The 20,337-nt window shown below is 32.6% G+C and overlaps 1 protein-coding gene across 1 annotated transcript; it reads left to right on the top strand.

Annotated features, from left to right (window-relative positions):
- The first annotated feature begins 9,305 nt into the window (after positions 1-9,305).
- LOC125048889 (allatostatin) lies at positions 9,306-19,780 on the top strand. The gene is made up of 4 exons (XM_047647843.1): positions 9,306-9,451; positions 16,663-16,768; positions 17,133-17,263; positions 18,944-19,780. The coding sequence occupies exons 2-4, from the start codon at positions 16,673-16,675 to the stop codon at positions 19,101-19,103; spliced, it is 387 nt and encodes a 128-aa protein (XP_047503799.1). The 5' UTR covers positions 9,306-9,451; positions 16,663-16,672; the 3' UTR covers positions 19,104-19,780.
- Positions 19,781-20,337: the final 557 nt, after the last annotated feature.

Genomic DNA, 20,337 nt, shown 5'->3' with positions numbered 1-20,337 from the left:
TTACAGTCTCTATTAAAGGGAAGACACTCTGTTCTTGTGTTCTATTTTTTTTTTTTCTTTCACTCACTGTGTATTTAGTACTGACGTGCACTAACACTAATTCACTAGTTCAAATGGTTTTGTCCTTTTAAGTCTTCTCACTAGGCCAGTGGTGTCTAGGAGTTGAATAGCCTCGACATTCACGTGATGGTGGAGCCTATGTTCGTGGGCTCCAGCAGTCTTTTTTATTATTGTGGCGACGTCCTCTATATTAAGGTCCCGATGGAGGTCGTTATTGCGAATATACCAGGGAGCATTGACTATTCCCCTGAGCACTTTGTTTTGGAATCGTTGGATTACTTGGATGTTACTATTACTGGTGCAGCCCCACAGCTGGCAACCATAAGTCCATACAGGTGTCAGGACTTGTTTGTAAATCAATAATTTATTTTGAACTGATAACGCGGAATGCCTTCCGAGCAACCAGTACAATTTAGTGTAACGGAGATCCAGCTCTTCACGCTTCTTTTTAACATGGACCTTCCATCGGAGTTTGGTATCCAGCGTCATACCTAGGTACTTAGCTGAATTTTGGAACGGCACTTTGACGTTATCAATATATACTGGCTGGTAATTTGATGTTTTGTTGGTAAAGTTTATGTGAACTGATTTAGACTGATTTAATCGTATCCGCCATTTTTTGGTCCACAAGCCAACAGTATTTATGGCTTTTTGTAGTTTTACTACCGCTTCCTTTTCAGTATCTGCCGTAGACATGATAGCAGTATCATCGGCAAAGGTAGCGATTACGTTATCTTCTAGTTCAGGAATATCGCATGTGTATAAGAGGTACAGGACCGGACCTAATACACTCCCTTGCGGCACCCCAGCTTTTATTTCTTTCAGTTCTGAATAATCATCTTCTTGTCGTACTCTAAACATTCTTTGTGTTAAGTATGACTCTAGTATATTTGAAAATTGACGAGGCAGTAGTTTCTTTAATTTATAAACAAGTCCTCGGTGCCACACTTTGTCAAATGCTTGAGCTACATCCAGAAAGACCGTGGAGCAGACTTTTTGTTCTTCTAGTGCTTTTTCTATATTATTTGTAATTCTATGAACCTGCTCAATGGTAGAATGTTTTTCTCTGAAACCAAATTGGTAATCCGGTATGAGCTGCTTTTTGGCAATAATAGGGTTAAGACGTTTGAGAAAGAGTTTCTCAAATAGTTTTGCTATAACAGGTAACAATGAGATGGGCCTGTAAGACGTTACTTCGTGTGGTGGTTTTCCTGGCTTAGGAATCATTATCACTTCCGCAACTTTCCACATATTGGGAACATATTGAAGTCGAAATGAAGCATTAATTAAGGTTGTCATTTTAACTACAGCTTTACGGGGGAGATGCTGTAGTACCTCACCAGTAATTAAATCAAAGCCTGGCGCCTTTTTTTTAGTTAAACATTTAATTTCACTTAAAACTTCTTTTGGTGTGACTAGACGGATGTTTAGTTGTTCTGACGATATTTCTTCTAAGTCAAGTGAATCTTCTTCATCGATTTGAAATATATTTTCTAGATGATCAGCAAACCTTCTAACTTTCTGTATATTACTTACAGCCCAATTCCCATCAGACTCTCTCAAGGGAGGAATATGTGTTGTAGGTTTTTTGATATTTCTTATCGCTTTCCAGATGGAGTAGTTGGTGGAACCATCAGAAGTTAATTGGTTTAGGAATCTCTTTATTGAAGTATCTTTATGTATTTTAATCTCTCTCCTCAGTTGTTTAGTGAGGTTATTCAGATGTTTTTTGTCTTCAGGACATCTTGTGTAATGCCACCTTTTTCTTTGAGCTCGTTTTGTCTTTATCAGATTTATAATCTCTTCTGGAAAGTAGTTGTTTTGTACCTTTTTCTTAAATTTTGGAGTATTGCTCCAAGCAGCTTGTTGGATGTTCTTTGTAAATTTATTTACTTCTAAATCTAATTGTTCCTCAGTCTTTAAAGGTACTCTTAGGTCTATAATATTCTCAAGATAAATTTTGAAGCTGTCCCAGTCCGTATGCGGGTTCACGAGACATGGATTCAGTTTCCGCTTTACAGGGTCTTCGCCAATTGTGAGTAAAATTGGTGAGTGATCTGAGTTCATATCATAAGCTTCCTCTATTTGGAGAACATTTGGTGATACTTCTCTAAATATGAAGAAATCTATAAGATCTGGTATTTTATTCTTGTCTGTTGGCCAGTATGTAGGCTTCCCTGTCGAAATTGCATCACATCTCAAATCTTTCATAGCATTAAATAGTTCTTTTCCTTTAGTCGTTATTAATCTTGATCCCCAGTAGGTATGTTTTGCATTGAAGTCGCCTCCCAAAACAAATCTATTTCCAAGACTTTTTAGCAGGGTTGTGTACTGGTCGTACTTAAGTGCATGTCTTGGTGGGCAGTAGATAGAAGATATTGTTAATGGACACCGCTTCATTGATAGGCATACAGCCACAGCCTGAATATGTTCTTTTTCATATTTAAAGACCTCATGGTGTTTCAAACTGTCCTTTATTATAACTGTACTTCCCCCGCTGGATTTATTACTTGGGTGAAGGGCATGGTAGGCGTTATATCCTTTAAGTTGAATGTACGACTCCCTGGTAAAATGTGTTTCCGATACCAAGCAGATGTCAATGTTTTCATGTTTAAGAATTATATGAAGTTCTCTTTGGTGTTTTAAAAGCCCATTAGCATTCCATGCCATTATTTTTAAAGACATCATTGCTTTGGACGTTTAGAAGCTGCTATTTTGGTGCTGCTTTCTAGTTTTTTAAGTCTTTCATCAAAAGTTGTCAATAATGAAAGTATGGTGTTAATCTTTTCATCTAAGCCTGTGTTAGATTTAGTCTCATTTTGTGTTGAGGATAGAATCTTGGGACCTTTAGTAACCTCAGCGAAGGAAACAGTCTTGGAAACTAATTTTGCTGGTTTTACAGGTTTGTCCGTTTCAGTTTTTGATTTGGATTTTAAAACGTTTCTCATTTTTTGCAATTCTTTAGCTACAACACAGCCTCTGTAATTAGCTGGGTGTGACTCACCACAGTGAACGCACTTCGGTTTCGCGTCTCGTGGCTTGTTACAGTCTACTGTGAGATGCTTTGCAGTACATTTTACACACCTCGGCTCCTTGGAGCAGTATTTCTGTGTGTGCCCATAAGCCTGACACCTCTTGCATTGGGGGATCAATTTTGGTGATTTCAATGGCTGTACATCAATTTTGCAGCCAAGTATCGATTTTATTTCATAAATATTTTTTATGTTTTCCTGATGGTGGAAAGAGAGAATGAACATGTTTAGCGGTTCCTTGTTTTTCCAGCTATATTTGACGGCTGCGTCTAAGATTTTAAATCCTTGGAGAATGAGGTCTTCAACTATCCTTTCAGGCTTGCAAGAGGCATGCAGATTTTTTGCCATTACTCTTATTGGCCTACTCTGCTTGTTCTCGTATGAGAACCACGAAGCATTTTCTTCTTTAAGGTGTTTTGTGATACCTCTGTAGGTAGCTTCACTATTGCTGTTTATCTTCACCGATCCATTCCTAAGCATTTTCACGGTGAAAGAGTCTTTATTTAATTCTTTTTTAAGTAAGGAATCGTAAAATGATTGGTATTCAATCACATTTTCGACAATAATCGGAGGTGGAAGGGGTTCCTTTTTGGGTTTTTCTTTGGTTACTTTATTACAAGTAACTTCTTTCATGGGGGAAGGGGAGGTGTTTAGTTTCCTTTTCTTTCTGCTTTTTTGTCGCACCCATTCCGTTTCTTTAGCCAGTTCTTCTTCGTCCGTCTCATACTGAATTGATTCAGCGGCTGCCTCATCCCTTTGTGTTAAGGGCTGATCTATTTTTTGTTCTAGCTGAGCTATTCGTTCCTTGAGTTGATGGACAATACTTTCCAGGTCTGAGCATCGGGCTCTTTCCTTTTTCAGTTCACCCACTAGTAATTGCTCGGTTTGGGTTTTAATTTCAATAACACTTGGAGATGACATCATAAATTTTATATAATAATTAAAATTATAAAGACAAAACCTCGCCTTAATTCATTACACAATAACATGTATTAGGTCAACGATTCATCGTAACGCGATCGCGGCGCTGCGTCAGCGCGTTGCACTTTTTCGATCACAATATTTAATACGCGACGTTTCTAACCGAAATGAAAACAACAACTGATATATCTTAATATATATAAATTACGTGTCACGTTGTTTGTCCGCTATGGACTCCTAAACTACCGAACCGATATCAATCAAATTTGCACACCGTGTGCAGTTTGATCTAACTTAAAAGATAGGGTAGCTTACATCTCAAGGTATACCCACAATATTATTTTATTGCAAAATATTTATTTATTATTTGATAGTCACAATTCTAACAGATGGCGCCGAGTTGAAAGTACCAACGTTTCACATAAGCTACAATTTAATGGCATAACCACCAAAAAAGCATGGTGGTCCCCATCACTGGTGTTCTCCTACCGTTTCCCTTGAATAGTTTACTACTATGTAATATAACAAAAACCTCAGCCACAGCAATGCTTGGCCGGTCTGCTAGTATAATTATAAGATTCTGAGAACTATGTGACCTCGACGCGTGTGCTTCGCAAATCGCTACGTTGATGTCTCATGCGTTTGATGTGACGTGTTCGTGAGCATATCCAAAGTTTGGAATCCTAGTTATTTCATACATTTTTACATAGGTTTAATTTGCGTTTAGTACTTGATTCCGTTTGAAAGGCACCGAAGTCAGTGTATAAGGAAAAAGAAGCAAATAAATAGAGAGATATTCAAGAGGAAGCTCTTCAAACACAATTTTATGATACTCATACGCGTAGAATTTAAAAAATTATGAGTTGCCGTAATGTTGCTCACACGTATAAGCATATATTCAAAGGCATTGTTATCCAAGTGCTGGCCACTAGCTTTTACTATCAACCGGCAACCCTTAGGATGAGCGTTTGAATCAGTGGAATTTCAATCTATTTAAGTATATATTTCGCAAACACACGAAAACATGCACACAGCGTCCAGAGGTAAGACTCGATTAAAATACCTTTTGGCATTTTTTAACAAAAAAGCTTCCACAAAAGCTCACGGTAGTGAGAAGACGGATATTAAGGTAATGTTTATAGCTCATATTTATTAATACGTTTTTATCATTTTTAGTTGCCAAAGGATCCAATTCGTAAATGTATGTGATCAAATAAGTTATTAAAGGTGTCAAAAGAAACATCTATTAATATTTAGAAGACTGTTTCTAACTGTGGGTTTGTTAATTTATATGTCACATCATTTTTTAATTCGAAATGGGAACGAATCTTATGAAGACTACAACAAGAACGTAATACTTATTACTTTTTAAATTGGTTAAAGAAAGGAACTTTTTCAACTTTCTTATTTTCATATTTTGTTTGAATTTGCAAATATTCGTCCCGAAATTACACGCGTGGGAATAATGCTAAAAGCGATAACAAAGAAGCAACAACTAATTGTTTTTGTGACTTAACACTTTTAAGAGTATCTAGATCAAACTCTCCGCTGAAATTAAGAAACATAGTAAATTTCATTTACTCGCTTCAAAGTAAGGGAGATTTTAGTATAACAATTCTATATGCGTTGTTGCAAAAGTTACGGCGGTTAATAAGATGTATAAAAAAGTAAAACACGCCAACCTTTCATGAATAATTTCACGTGGTTAATGTATATCTGCTGCGCAGCGTTCGCAGTTAAAAAGATACGCGATCTTACGGATGAGAACACAGCAAAGCTTGTTTATTTCAGCTATTTTCATAGTATAATGTCATATGGTGTTATTTTGTGGGGTAATGCAGCTGACATTAAATCGATATTTGTAGTGCAAAAGCGGGCTATAAGAGCGATCTGTGGGATGTCCCCACGGGAGTCGGTCCGAAGCAAATTTAAGGAATTACATATTTTGACTCTGGCAAGTCAATACATTTATGAGAATATTTTGTATGTGCGGAAAAATATAGATATCTTTAAAAAGAATAGTAGCTTCCATAATTATAGTACTCGTAATAAAGACAAAATTAGCGCACCAACCAGAAGGCTGCATAAAACGAGTAATTCTTTCCAAGGCAATTGTATACGTTTTTTCAACAAAATCCCTAGTGAGATACAAGCGTTGTCAATAAATAAATTTAAATCGTACATTAAAGTAAAACTGCTTACTAAGGCTTATTATAATATAAATGAATATTTAAACGATCCTAGTGCTTGGATATGAGTTGCTCCAGTATATATTATAGGTAACACGACTGAATCTCTCGGCTGCATTTCCAGACTCTGGGGCGATCGTCAACATCCACGACTGTTTTAATGTAAAGTGGGAACAAACCGTGATCCATGTGGTATCCAATTATTTCAGTATTATTATTATTTTCTTATGTAGCCAAGTCCACATTTCAAGGATCGTCATGCTCGCTTAAATGTCATTGCTTGTGGCGGCGTCCATGCGTCGGGTTGTCTCTCTCCCTAAAATATGGCGAGGGGGCCGATGGCTGGCCATGCGTCATACTCGTGAACGGGTGCTACTTGTGGTGACTGGTCGTACTTGAATTCGTGTATGCGGTGATGTTAATTATTTCGACTATGTGTTTGCGTGTTGTTCCCACGAGAATGTAAGTGCGTGCTCCTATTTCACCATGCCTCCTGCTGATAGGGGACAAGTCTTTGTTTTTATTTATGTTCTTATTATTAATTACTTAAAATGTCATGTGGAACATGGTGTAATGGTTGCAGCTCCTTACAACCGTTGTGTAAAAAAAAAAAAAAAAACATGGCGATTAAAAAGAGTGGCGGAGAGTTTATTGCCAGTTCTTCTCTTCCGTTCTACGCCCTTGATTTGAGAACTGGCAGTAAATGTAAAATTAGAAGCATTAATATTTATATCTTTAATGACGAATCACAAGTGTACATTGTGTTACCTACGTGAATAAATGATTTTTGAATTTGAATTTGAATTTGCTACACCTTTATACATATATGCATACATATTGTAATGAATAACCTACTAAATAATACAGAAAACGATGTTATCCGCGCAATAATACTGTTTATATCGCTTTTATCGAAATCTGTTTACACAGGCATAATCGATGCCCACAATTTGTTTTCCAAATTGTTATTAGATCGTATCTTGTCAAATTTTTAGATAAATTTATCGCCCTGACTACATTTGTACAGCTATCTGTTTTGTTACTGATAACACTGTTACGATTTGATTTAAAGCAACTTTCTGCCGAATCTGAGCTTGGTTTTATACTTAAAACATTAGAATAGGTTAAAATTACTATATAATTTAACGTACCAAATTCGGCTTTGGTTTACTCAATAAAACATCTTGAACGCATATTTTCTACATCTAAAATGATAAATGATCAACTTAAAATACATTTAAATACTTTCTAAGGTACAACATTATAAAATAGAACAAAAAACCCCAGTTGTTAATCCTATACTTAACCTACCCCAGGGCAAATAATAAAACAAATTAAAAAACGTCATATATAATAAAAACTGAATAGAATTTAAACGTACGTAAAGTTTGAAGAATTCCTTATACACAAGCTGCCTAGTGGGCCCGGAAGTATATCCGATTCAACAACAGATACAAGGATATGAGAGACGCAGGAAATACACCTACATATACATCTTATAACAGTATAAATTAAATGTAAGATATTTGTAGCCTTATTATAAAACCTATATGTTTAAATTGGGAATTTACCACGTTCGTTACCATGGTTAGCATTTTTTACATATAACTACTCTGCCCTGAGTGATTCGGACTTGACATTTTGTTGCTGGTTTACATATAACATTCACGTTGGCTATATTCGAAACAGATATACCAATAATTTGTTATACATTTTAACATTTATTTTATTTACTACTATTATATATTCTACTCTACTATACATAAAAGGATTCTAATATTGATTACTAACATCGATGAAAATATTGATGCATCGTACAAAAGTCTTCCAACTTACCTTAACCTTGTTTATCATGCTCTTCGGTTTAAGTTTTCATTTAGTTTTAGTTATAATTTTTATTTTTTTATTTTGTGGTTGCTTATTTTATTTTTTCCCTTGCTAGCTTGCATATCTTCTAATATAATTGATGTGTATGTGTATGTAAAATTCCTTGTATAATTTTATGGGTACACAATGTTTTAGAAATAATAAAGAGAAGTTCAGTTGTATCACATATAAAAAAGACAAACACGTGCTATATTATATTATCCTCTTCGATCTGCGACTTATGGATGCTATAACTATAAATATGGTTAAAACAATCGCAACATTTAGAAATATAATATTACGTAGTATTGAATGCGCTATGAATATGTATATTGTATATCTTATTCAACGTTGTAATTCTCTCCAGTATAAATAAGAGTATTATTGGAACATTTTAGTATATGATAATATTATAGCAGCTGTTCACCCGGTAAAACGCAAAAATCACTAAAGGTAATTTCAGATGCGTGAAAACGTTCATCAGTATTCAGTTACCAAACTAATGTTTGAATAATGATTAGATATATATCACATTGAACTTTGCTTACACACATGCATTGTGACTTAGAATGTATGTATGTATGTATGCTCAATTTTGGTATACATACATACATTCATATCAATATTAAGAAGAATATTACGTAACAAAAAAAAATGTGGATTTTTTACATTAAGTATTAATTTCAGTTTAGCCTATTAATGTGCGTTTAAATGTTTAACTATTTCCAAACAAAAAGGAAGTACTTTTTATGAATGAATGAACTATAAATGGAGAACGAAGATGGTATAGGATAATCGTCTATATGTTTATATGTTTAATAAAGCAATATGCATAAATTCTGTAAACAATTAGTTTAGTAATCATTTGTTTCAAAATTCTAATTTGCTCGGAATATTTACAAAGTAATTGAGAACGTTGATGTTGCCATTTTGCAGCGTAACTAAACCAAACATTTTCAATCCAAATTACACCTAAAATAATTAAAATAGCATTTACTCTAACTATATTGTTTTACTTTGAATAAATATGCAATATTTTATTTAGTTTGTAAAACGTACTTTTTAATTTTAAAACGCAATAAGCGGGTAATAAATTTAATAAAACACTTTTACTTTCAAACTGTAGTTGAATTAAACAAACATTGCATAAAATCAGAGCTTCCTACAGTTTAATTAGATCGTAGCAGTTTATGGGCGGGCGGCTTGGTAGCTACGCGCTACGCGGCATCTGCGCTACGCTTCTACAGGCTCACCTACGCGAGGACACTATCCCCTATAAAACCGCTCCGTACTGAGTTCACCTCTCATTTGCGTTCATAAACCATCTACGACACAAGCCTACGAGACTCGCAACATTGTTACTACGCTTTGCTGCTACGAAAGGTAAGTACCATTTATTATATTTCCTCTAATGTATTGGGTTCCAAATCATTTCGAATTTTATTTTAAAAAATTTATAACAAATTTTGTTACTTGTAATAAAAATAGAATTTAACTATAGGATATTTTTAAAAGAGCCGTATAAATGTATTCTAGTGTTTATTAATAAATTCACTTTATGAATTGTATTTACAAAGCGTATAAAGTATTGTTTGCTCAGGCCGACGTAGGTTTAAACGTATGGGAAATTAACACACGTGTACTTAAAACTTCGGTGTTTTAATAATTCATTATAACAAAGTTTTTTATTTATGTTGCCCATAAGCTCTTTTAAAAATGAGTTTAGGTTTGTTGTTTAATCCACTGACTATGACTGTTTAAACTCGTCGTGTACAGGTCTACATTAATGCCAATACATAATAAGTTATTAAAATGTATGTTATACAACCATACAAATTCTGTACAACACAAGAATTTCATAAATATTCATAAGGTACAAGTTAAAAAATGCAAATGTCATGTAATGAGATACGCCATCCGTACATATTTTCTTGAAAATTCCGAAAAGTGCGTGACACATTGTGCCTGTTAAAATTTAGATTAGGATTCATACAAATTTTATTAACGTTAAAGCTATATCGTGGAATATAATGCAAATGAGTAAATATTCATTTATCACTAGATTTAAAACTATGCATTGTTATTTTTTCTCCAAGCTTCACACGCTACACTGACGCTTTTGTTTGAGAAGATTTAGCATTTATATTTTCTTAAAAAATATTGTTATACATCTACATCTACAGCTGTGATCCAGTTAGGGTCTCGCTAGTGTGGGGACTAGTATCAGACCATATTTTAACCATATTATGTTATAAATAAAAAATTTTTATCGAACTTCGATTCGACCTTATTATGATTTTTTTACTTAGCCTATCTTTTTAGTACTTGCATACCAACCTATAGAATATTTTGCTGTGCTACTCCTAAGTATTAATATATTTTTTTCTCCATAAAAACCTTCCTCAGAGTTTAGGGAATAAAAAATTTACTCGAATTGGACCAGCCGTCTTCAAGTTTTGCGTTTAGCAACATATTTTGCGATTCATTTTTATTTATTTATTAAGAAAATCGTTTATTATAATCTGGACGGCGGACAGCATTGTCATTCTTTATTATTCTTCTTACATACTTATTAAATAATAATAATTATTTATTAAACGAAGCTTCTAAATTACTTTGTTTGGTTTGGACACGTCAAGCACAAAAGCGTTCGAAAACTTATTCGATTTCAAAACGTGTATCAAACTTTTACGAACGTTTAAAAGTAGGTACCTAATTCATAGTACCGGTGATTTTATACTTGACATTTTTTAGGAGTGCTTAAGTCGTAATTTTCAATTTAAAAGTTTGATACTTACGTCTTAAAGACGACGTATTTTTTAAATTTATAATAATTATGGTGAGATGTGAAATCATAAAACCGACTTAGCAAAAGGTTTTAATTTTAACATACACAGCAGTAGCTAGCTTTAAAAATATACATCCACCCACATCAATTTTTCAGTTAGAACGTATTATGGTATTATGTTTTCGTTTCGGATAGAATCGTTTGGAAACAAAAGAAGCGTAAAAACATCTTACAAATGAATATAGAACAAACCTCATATTTAAGTCTAATAAATGGTTCTTGAGTCAATTTTATTAAGCAAATGAGAAAACTGCTTACTCTGTAATGTTTTAACCTTTGCAAGTTTTTGGCTTTGTTGTAAAATTAAAATTATTTTCAAATTATGTAAAAATGATATGTATTTTGTGTTGTAGTTACTTATCAAACTAATATTTTCAATTGTCACAAAACACATTTTGATATGGTCTTTGTTCTAAGATTTATATTTTTGTAATTTGAATAACTAATATCATTATATTAAAACCCAAATAACAAAATTAAATTAAAAATCCTTACATTTCCAATTCTCTTCTATCTCCTTTTTATTCTTTTGTTCTCTTCATTAAATCTGATTTAATTGGCATTGTAACCATGTTGTCGCAACTTCGTATCTAAGTAATAATCACGATGGTCCTTTATGGTTTCAAGGAAGCCTAATGTAATTAAACTTACAACTTTATTGTAAATAACGATAATACTGCAAGTATGAACCTTTTCTAAACTAGCACTAACATTGTAGTTTCCCTAATAATAACAAAATGCTTACGATATATTCTTTTTATTATATTATATTTTTATATATTATCTAAAAACCTTATTTCATTATCTTATGATTACACATACGCACTAGAATGACAGTATAACGATGAAATATTAAGTCTTGTTACCAGTATTTTTTTTGTATTAAATACTGTTATTATTTTCTAAAATTGTTGTACACTTTGTTATCCATAAGCTAGCAACTAAAACTATTACTTACACCTTGGTTTACTCCGTAAACAAACCCGTAACCCCATAATCCCCGTTATTTCCTTCATAAAATAGTTATGTCTTCATCCCTGACAAGCTAAAAGGTAAAAGTAGCTAAAGAATTACTTCTCATGTGTTTCTATGTGTAAGTAACGTTTTTATATAACTCGTATATTTTTCTATAAATGGTTGGACATAAGTACGCTGCCATCGATCACTACTACGATTTAGTTATGTCGTAAATAGTAAATTTCGTTTCTTAAAAGGTATCGAAAAATTCCAAAAGAGTGATGAGGACAAATCATTAAATAGCGATTTTTGAGTTTAAATTTATGATTGCGTCTTATACCACGGTATCGGTGCGGGTAAACTTATAAAAAAGCACTGATCGGTCTCTTTTCACCCCAACGCCTGCACCTTTTGACAGAAAGAGACTAGTAATACTATTAAGTATTTTTCGTCAAACAATATTTAGTTTGTATGAGAAATCCTGAACTGTAAGTAGAAGATTGCTCGTACAATTTATTAGTAACGAGACAGCGAGGAATAGAATAAAGTTTTCAAGTGGTTAATATAAAATGATGAGCAAGCGCTTTAAAGCGCGATACGCATAGGGGAACTTTCGTAATAATAAGTTGAAGTAGCTTAGACACTTCACTCACGTTTTAAATTTACAATATGAAACACTCTAGTTTTACTTAGATGACGGGTATTAATATTAGTTTCGAATAGTTAGGCTATTACAAAAAAATCTTACAGTTTAGGTAAGCTGTAAAAATCATTATAAGATAAAAACATTTTTAAATTATTGTATTAAATACCCTTTAAATTTGTTAATTGCGCAACTTAATTGCTTTTCCAGTATGGTCTCATATGGGAAATTACAAATCACTGATTCAATTGTTTCTACATTTCATACTGTATACGGCTCAAACCAGCTTGTATAATTTATTCATATTTCGTGCAACAAGTGTCAGACGACTAATTCTTGATTAACCCCATTGTACTGTAATTGCTATGCTTTATATGGATTTAGTGTTTTGAAACATCCATTTTTGTTCTGTTAATCCAAAATTTTTCTAGTCTAGATAGTTTATTTATTTATTTATTTACACTTCATTGCCATAATACACATAATTATACATATAGTAAGTAGGTTACATAAGTAATTAGGCAACGGGCGGCTTATCCTTGCCTCCAGGCAACCCTAAAGTTCTAGTTTTTATCTAAATTCTACTGTCGGGTATTATTTAAGATATCAATAGAATTCGTTGTATTACAAAATTTTAACATCTCCATCGTTTTATAAACTATTAACCATGAGTTCGTACTCGATTCTTGTATAATATAATAATTATTAGGGTTGAAATGTACAAATATCTGGCGGGACTTTATCGATTTAATAATGTTAAGATTAAGTTTCATAAATGGTCGTCGAAGTCCTTTGTAATCCAACGGCTTAAGTAAAGGACAAAATAAACCAAAGTATGAATAACATAATGGCACACACATTAGCATAGGATCCTATTATGATTCAATATATCTTCAATCCCTCCCGGTAAAAATGATCCTTCTAAAAATCTCGTTAGTACATGACAGTTTAAAAACATATTTGAAACGTAATATGCACCTGAGTTAGGGCTGTCAAAATTTCTTTTCGTTTTCAGTTCATTTATTTATTTTAGGCACGATTATATTGCCAGTTTTCCGTTCTAAGCCTTAGATTTGAGAAAGTGATTAAATGTTAATTTAGAGTCATTTTTACTGACGTTCACAAGTGTACTATACGAATTAATCGGTGATATTGTTGTAATTATTTAATTACCTATATTACTAAATCATAATTAGTTTTGTTATTTAATTTTCTCCTGGTAGGTTCTCAACAGTCTTATTATACGACGTGTACGGTGAAATGTCTCTGTTTCGTCAAAATTCGTTTGCCTGTAAATTCATTTCAGGCATTCCCTTGTCGCGGTCGTTTCCTTTGTGAAGAATACCTAGAGCAACCCCTGCCTCTAGTCACGTAAACCAATTTTTAGTGTACTTGATGATATCACATATTCTAAAGAAGGCAACGCCGAGATATATAATTAATGAGATTGTTATATATCAAACCCGCCTAGTTAGTGTGTAGTGATTAATAATGTTATTTTGGTTATTGAACTACACAATATTGCAAAAATTGTATATCTTGGGAGTGGCAGCCCTTTCTTATGCATCTTGATAGACATTTAACTAGCAAGGCCGGAGATATTGCCTCAGAAGGTTCATTTGTTCAGCATCAACGCGCTTGCATATTAATGCGGCATTTAATTCACTATAGCTATATTGTAATTTCTTTAGCCCCGAAGAAGTGTAAGCGAGAACTAATTTACTTTATTGTAATTCAAATTAAATAACAAAGAACGAGTCACATAGCTTTCACTTCTAATTAATCAAAATATGTACTTAAGAAATTCTGATTATTTAAAAATATTTAAAATTCCGTCCGTATATGTTGATCTGCAATAGTTTTTCCTTATATAGTCTTTACGTACGATTTTCATTTACACACTGAATATTATGAACATCAACAATGCTGTAATCGTATTATAAGTAAAAAGTATATGTACTGGGCTAAAAAAAACTCTTTTTTATACCCTAAACCAACTTTGCTTTATAAGTTTGATACTGAGTTTATTAACTAGTTTTGATTTTGCATAAATGTTAATTAATCATTGTTTTATAAAGTAAAGCTTTTTTGAACGGAAGAAATGAGAAATTTATTGTATTAAGTATTTTATCTTTCGGTCGCTTTAAGATACAAATAAATTCAATTAAACATTTATTTTATATCTCATTAGATAGATAGATTAATAATTGTCTTTTATTGATCGAACTTACATATTAAAACTTACAAAAGACCTTACAATAAGCATTTAAGCATTTCCTTATATTTATAATATTTTTCAAGTGTTTTATTATGTACAAAATATAAATATAGCACTACGCTTGTAGCCATTCTACGAAGTTCGCAACTGATGTTTGTTGCTGTAACTTATTTCGTAAATGTTGATTAGTTACGAGTTAAGTAAATAATATATACTAACACCTTAAAACCTTCACTGGCTTAGATTGAAATAAGTTTCGTGTAGTATTTTTATAGAACAGGGAGCAATACGGCATGGCAGGAAGCTCAGCTGATGTTAAGTGATGGACACTTTCAATGCCAGAGGGCACGCGAGTGAGTTGCCGGCCTTTTAAAAATTGGTACGCACTTTTCTTGAAAGACTCTAAGTCGTATTGGTTCGGAAGTACTTATGTGGGCAGTTTGTTCTACATGGTTGTGGTGCGCTGCAGAAACCGCCTTAAAAAACGCTTAGTTTTGGAAGCAGTACTATTTTAGGATAAAACTCAGTATACGAAAAATAGGTCACAAAATATAATTACAGATAATAATTGTTCAAACTTTTGTAGGATTTTATTAAAGTTCATAATTATGCAATATATTGTATTGACGAAACCATATAAATAAATAAGATAATTCTTATCACAATAAGTTATTTGACCTTCTGTATGAAAACGGGTTAACCATTGGTAAATAATATTTGTATCCAATTACTTGTCAAGGCAGCGTGTGTAGCTTGGGTCGGTTTGTGATAGGAACTCCCATAGGAATATTATTATCAATTCAGTATTGCTCATAACGGATGGAAAATATTATATTCTTTATATTTTATTTATTTATTATGATATTAAAACTAGGATACTATAATAAAAACTTGTATAAAATTTTAATCTAATATTAAAATAAAAAAAACACTCAAAAAGAAGTTTGTGTATGCTTAATGCTACTTCCTCACTGTATTGCGATGGTTATACGCTTAGCAAGGAAACCACCAGCTTTGGAGTCATGATACTGTCTACCTGGAAAAAACTTAAATCTTGATAAGTGCCTCACTTATACCGGCTTCAGAGTCTTGCGCATCCAAAAAATTTCATAAGGCTAAGGCACTTAAATTTATTAAAAATAAATATCATGCGTGCGTCTGCGGCCTAACTACAGTAAGGCCTGTAACGCTACTGGATCAATTTTTGTGAGAGATAAGTGTGATAAGTGTGAGACTTTAAAAAAGGAATTCGTTTTTAAAATCATACACTCTTTTGTTTTGTTGACTCCACAAATAGAAAGAAGTTAATATTGATACCGATAATCCATTAAGTTACTATAATTAACATAATACAAAACTATAAGCATTACAAATGACGCGCTATATTTAACCCCACCCGTACAGTCAAGCATGCCTATAATAAATTTAAAACAGTAAAATAGTTGTATTGATAATATTCTCATTGTCATATTTAAAGACAGTTTAATCTGGTTAATATCATATAATGGCACTCCTTACTAAACACAAAATAGGGAGTAGGGTGGATCCGACATTTTCACGCTAAAATAAATTATGTTAAAAGTTCCCATTAAGGTAATTGTGGGGCACATGCCCTAATAATTTCTTAAAGGCTCTATAATAATTGACATAATAAATAATTTCTCTGCTGTCGTGACTTAAGATGAGTTTGTGCCTTTTAATACTGTCTTAATTTATTTAATAACATTTATATAGACTTAATAATTTAATAGTTTTATTACTTTAGGTTCTTAAAGTTATGTAGTATTATTAATTGGATAACATTGTCGGTGTATCGTAATAATTTTAACAGTGTCTGCTAAAAAGCATGTATAAGTGTGACCGAGATTCTTTGTTATTAGGAATGTCATTTCATAATGATACCCTATACAGTATACAATTTGTTTCAGAAACATCAAAATGAATGGTTTCTCGATCCACAACAACAGCATAGCCTTGTTGTTGGCAATTCTCACATTTTTCCTAATGACATCGCTTGTGCTTACTGCGCCATTGGTAACTATAGTAAAGATTAATTACAATTTTTTATTATTGTTATGAAAACTTTCCAATTTTCAAGAGCTTTCTCCAAATTGTTACATGGTATGAATGTTGTTTACAAGAGAAATATTTGTATTTATTGTATCTTTGTAACGAATGAACTCAAAAACAACTGAAATACGTTTTCTAATTTTTTTTCACCATTAGAATAAGATTATCGGTGTAAAATAGGCTATATGAAATATTTTTGAAGTAAAAGTGTGATGTCGCCGGCAGGCCGCCAATATTATAAATACTATTGATTTTGTAAAAACAATTGCGTGATCTATATTAAATTATTTTCATATAATTTTTTTTTAAATAAATGTTTCACTATTAGGATTCGGAAGATGAACCAGGAGAAAACACGTTGATTGGCAGACCCATTATGGGGGATGCAGACATGAATTGGGATGCAATTAACACGGCTGCACTGCGCAAGATGTTGTTGCAAATGGAGGCCGAGGAAAGGTATATAAAATAAATTAATAAAGTCTTCTATATGCAATCGAAAATGATTTAAACTATGATTTTCTAGACAGTAGTAGCCACTAGGATAACCAACCCTAAAGCCTGGAGGCTGGAGTAATGCGGCAGATGAACCGGCTCGAACACATCAACGTTTTACTCTTTCTAACTATTAGTTACTTTGTTCATTTGATAATATAAGATTTTACTGTGGTTTATGGTGACCGCCAACTTTCGAAGGCTATCTGCACTGTAAGAAGAACTGTAGTTTATAGACAACAGTCTTTAACTACTGGACACCCAAGACCGAAAGGTACTTTTTTAATTAAAGTTCCAGTAAAGTGTAGTTCAGATTCTTTGTTGTAGTTGAGAATTCAATACCCTACATATGTTTCTTGCATGCTGAGTTACAGACCCGAAGACAGAAAACTGTATACACAAAGCTGTTCAACCCCGAATGTATTGTACCTTAATTGGTATAAGACGTGGACAGAATTCATGTTTCCCTTGACCTAGGTTAACTACATCGGGGCTTAATAGAGGTTGGGAAGTCTACCTAGTCTATAGAATATATACCTATACTTGCGACCCGCCCCGGCTTCTCACGGACAACCCGTGAACCGTGAACTGTTATACATTGAAAAATTATATATACCTTCAATCATTTTAGTGTATTAGTCACTAATATTAGTATATTAGTGAAAACCGCAATAAATTCCGTGCAGTAGTTTTTGAATTCATTGCAAATAGATAGATAGAGGCGGCAGAGGACTTTTTATATAATATAAAAGTTAGACATATTCTGTCGCTGCTATTTCTTTTGCATTATCAATCTCTAGAACTGAATCATATATCTGTCATCAAAAGGCAACGTTTTTTCACCGAATTACTTTGCGAATCCGGCTACCACGAAATCGCCTTTTAATAACTATCAAATTGGTTCAGAGATCCAGAGATTATCCCTTATACAGACTTTACCTCTTCATTATATTAGTAAAGATAAATAATTAAAAACACATTATATATTATTTACCACCTTTTTTAAGTCGGTTAAAAAGACTAATTCTTTACGCCCAGATTGCTAATTCTCGTTCGAAAAATAACTGTTAATCTCTTACAAATCGAGTATTTACGCCACTAAAACAAATAATAATATGTTTTAAGGATTTCCCACTTTTTTCATATATGTGTAGTCTAATTAAGTTTATATCCATTTATACTATATATGCGTAATGTCTTAAGGGCGCGGTCTGATCGTCGATCGAACCATCAGGAAAACTAATTAACAAATGCTTCACGGCAGACCAAAGCAACTTTGTTGCATAAAAAAATCAGAAGTCGAAGAAACCTCAACATTCACTTCATTTTAGTAAGCTGTTCTCGACAATATGAACATTTTCCAGTATAAATGAACTGTGGCAAAGTAAAATCGAAACAAAGTATTGTCGTTAAGTATTTCCTTTAAGGCAACGATAAATGTATTAAGTTACAGTTTATGAAATTTTAGCACCTAAGTTCTAACGAAGAACGACATCGTTTTGAAATAAATATTCATAGCGGTGCTTAAAAACATAATTATAATAATTTTATAATAGTATTTTTATACGTTTTTCATGTTAAATACGGTATTAAGTTAAGTTTATTTTACTTTAAAGTGTATATTAAATTAAATTGTTTGTATAGACTGGGATTGAATCGTGAGAGCCGATCCTGGCCAAGACAGAGCCGTGGTTGGGGAGCAAGGAGCCTGGATGGTCAAATTAATCGACCCTGGCGCGCTGACAAACGACAGGCGCGCTTCCGGCAATGCTACTTCAATCCTATCTCCTGTTTCCGGAAATAAACAACGTACGATACAAAACGACGATTGCCAACAAAATATTCACTAGTTTATGACCGTTACTAAATAATGTAAATAAATGGAATTATATTTATATTTTAATTAGTATGTTAAATCTATTTTCCACTGTTTCGTGACGTTCACTTGAGAAAATTCTGTTTTTTTTTTAAATGTAACAAAATCTTTAGCGGCAATTTAGCGGTTCATCAGAAATTTGGGTTTAAAGACATTCGTATTGTAATTAAATATACAATTCATGTTCTTACTAGTTACCTATTTAAATATAAATTTTTAACGTATAATCGTAAATGTATTTCAATGTAGAAACCATCAGAATGTGCTCATGTTTCACAGAGCACAATAAAAGTAAGTCACGTACGTGGAAGCATCCCTTTTTGTGACACCTTTGATACGACTTACATCGTAATTCGAAAAAGCCTTTAAATGTACCACATAACATAAAAAGCTCTATTTCGTTTCCATTGTCACAATTGAACTCGAGTTTATAAAATACGTTGAGAATAATAAAACTTTTCTATCAGAATATTTTCTGTCTATGTTTTGAAATCTATTAGGTACATTACATTATACTATGTATTACAATTTAGACACAATTATATTTACATAAAAATTAAGTAGGATAAAATGTTTTAATTCCTATAATAAAGTTGTTGTACTGACTCTTTGTTTTCATTTAAACATCTTATATCAAAAGTAAACGATTTTAAAGAAGATATTATCTTGATATTTAATTTAAATATAACAAAAAATAATACGATAAATTTAAATAATTTCTAGTAGCTATAGGTCTATCAAAAGAAGAAAATCATATATATATATAAGTGGAATGAGCATCCCACTGATGTATTTCCGACCCAATTCGACTTCCTTTAAGATAAGAACGTACCAATTCTTAAAAGGCCGGCAACGCATTGCAAGCCTTCTGTTAGACTGTCCATGGGCCTATCAGATGACCCTCGTGCCCTTTTGCTCCCTTGTTGGTTTTGCCTGCCCTCTTCTATAAAAAAAAGTATAATGATTTTATTCTTACTGTCGCCTTTAATTTCAAATATATGTAACTTTTTTTAACAATTAGACAATTGTCTTAGAAATTTGATAATTTGATGTGACCTACTTTATTGCATTGGTTTGGGATATATTCTTAAGGGTTTTTAAGAAAATAATTTAATTGTAACGGAGTTTTCTAATGAAATCTATATACAAATTACAATAGATA

Source organism: Pieris napi, chromosome 4 (genome assembly GCF_905475465.1).
Source record: "Pieris napi chromosome 4, ilPieNapi1.2, whole genome shotgun sequence".
NCBI lineage: Eukaryota > Metazoa > Arthropoda > Insecta > Lepidoptera > Pieridae > Pieris > Pieris napi.
The sequence above is the reverse complement of the archived record's forward strand: the minus strand, read 5'-3'. Positions and strand labels throughout refer to the sequence as shown.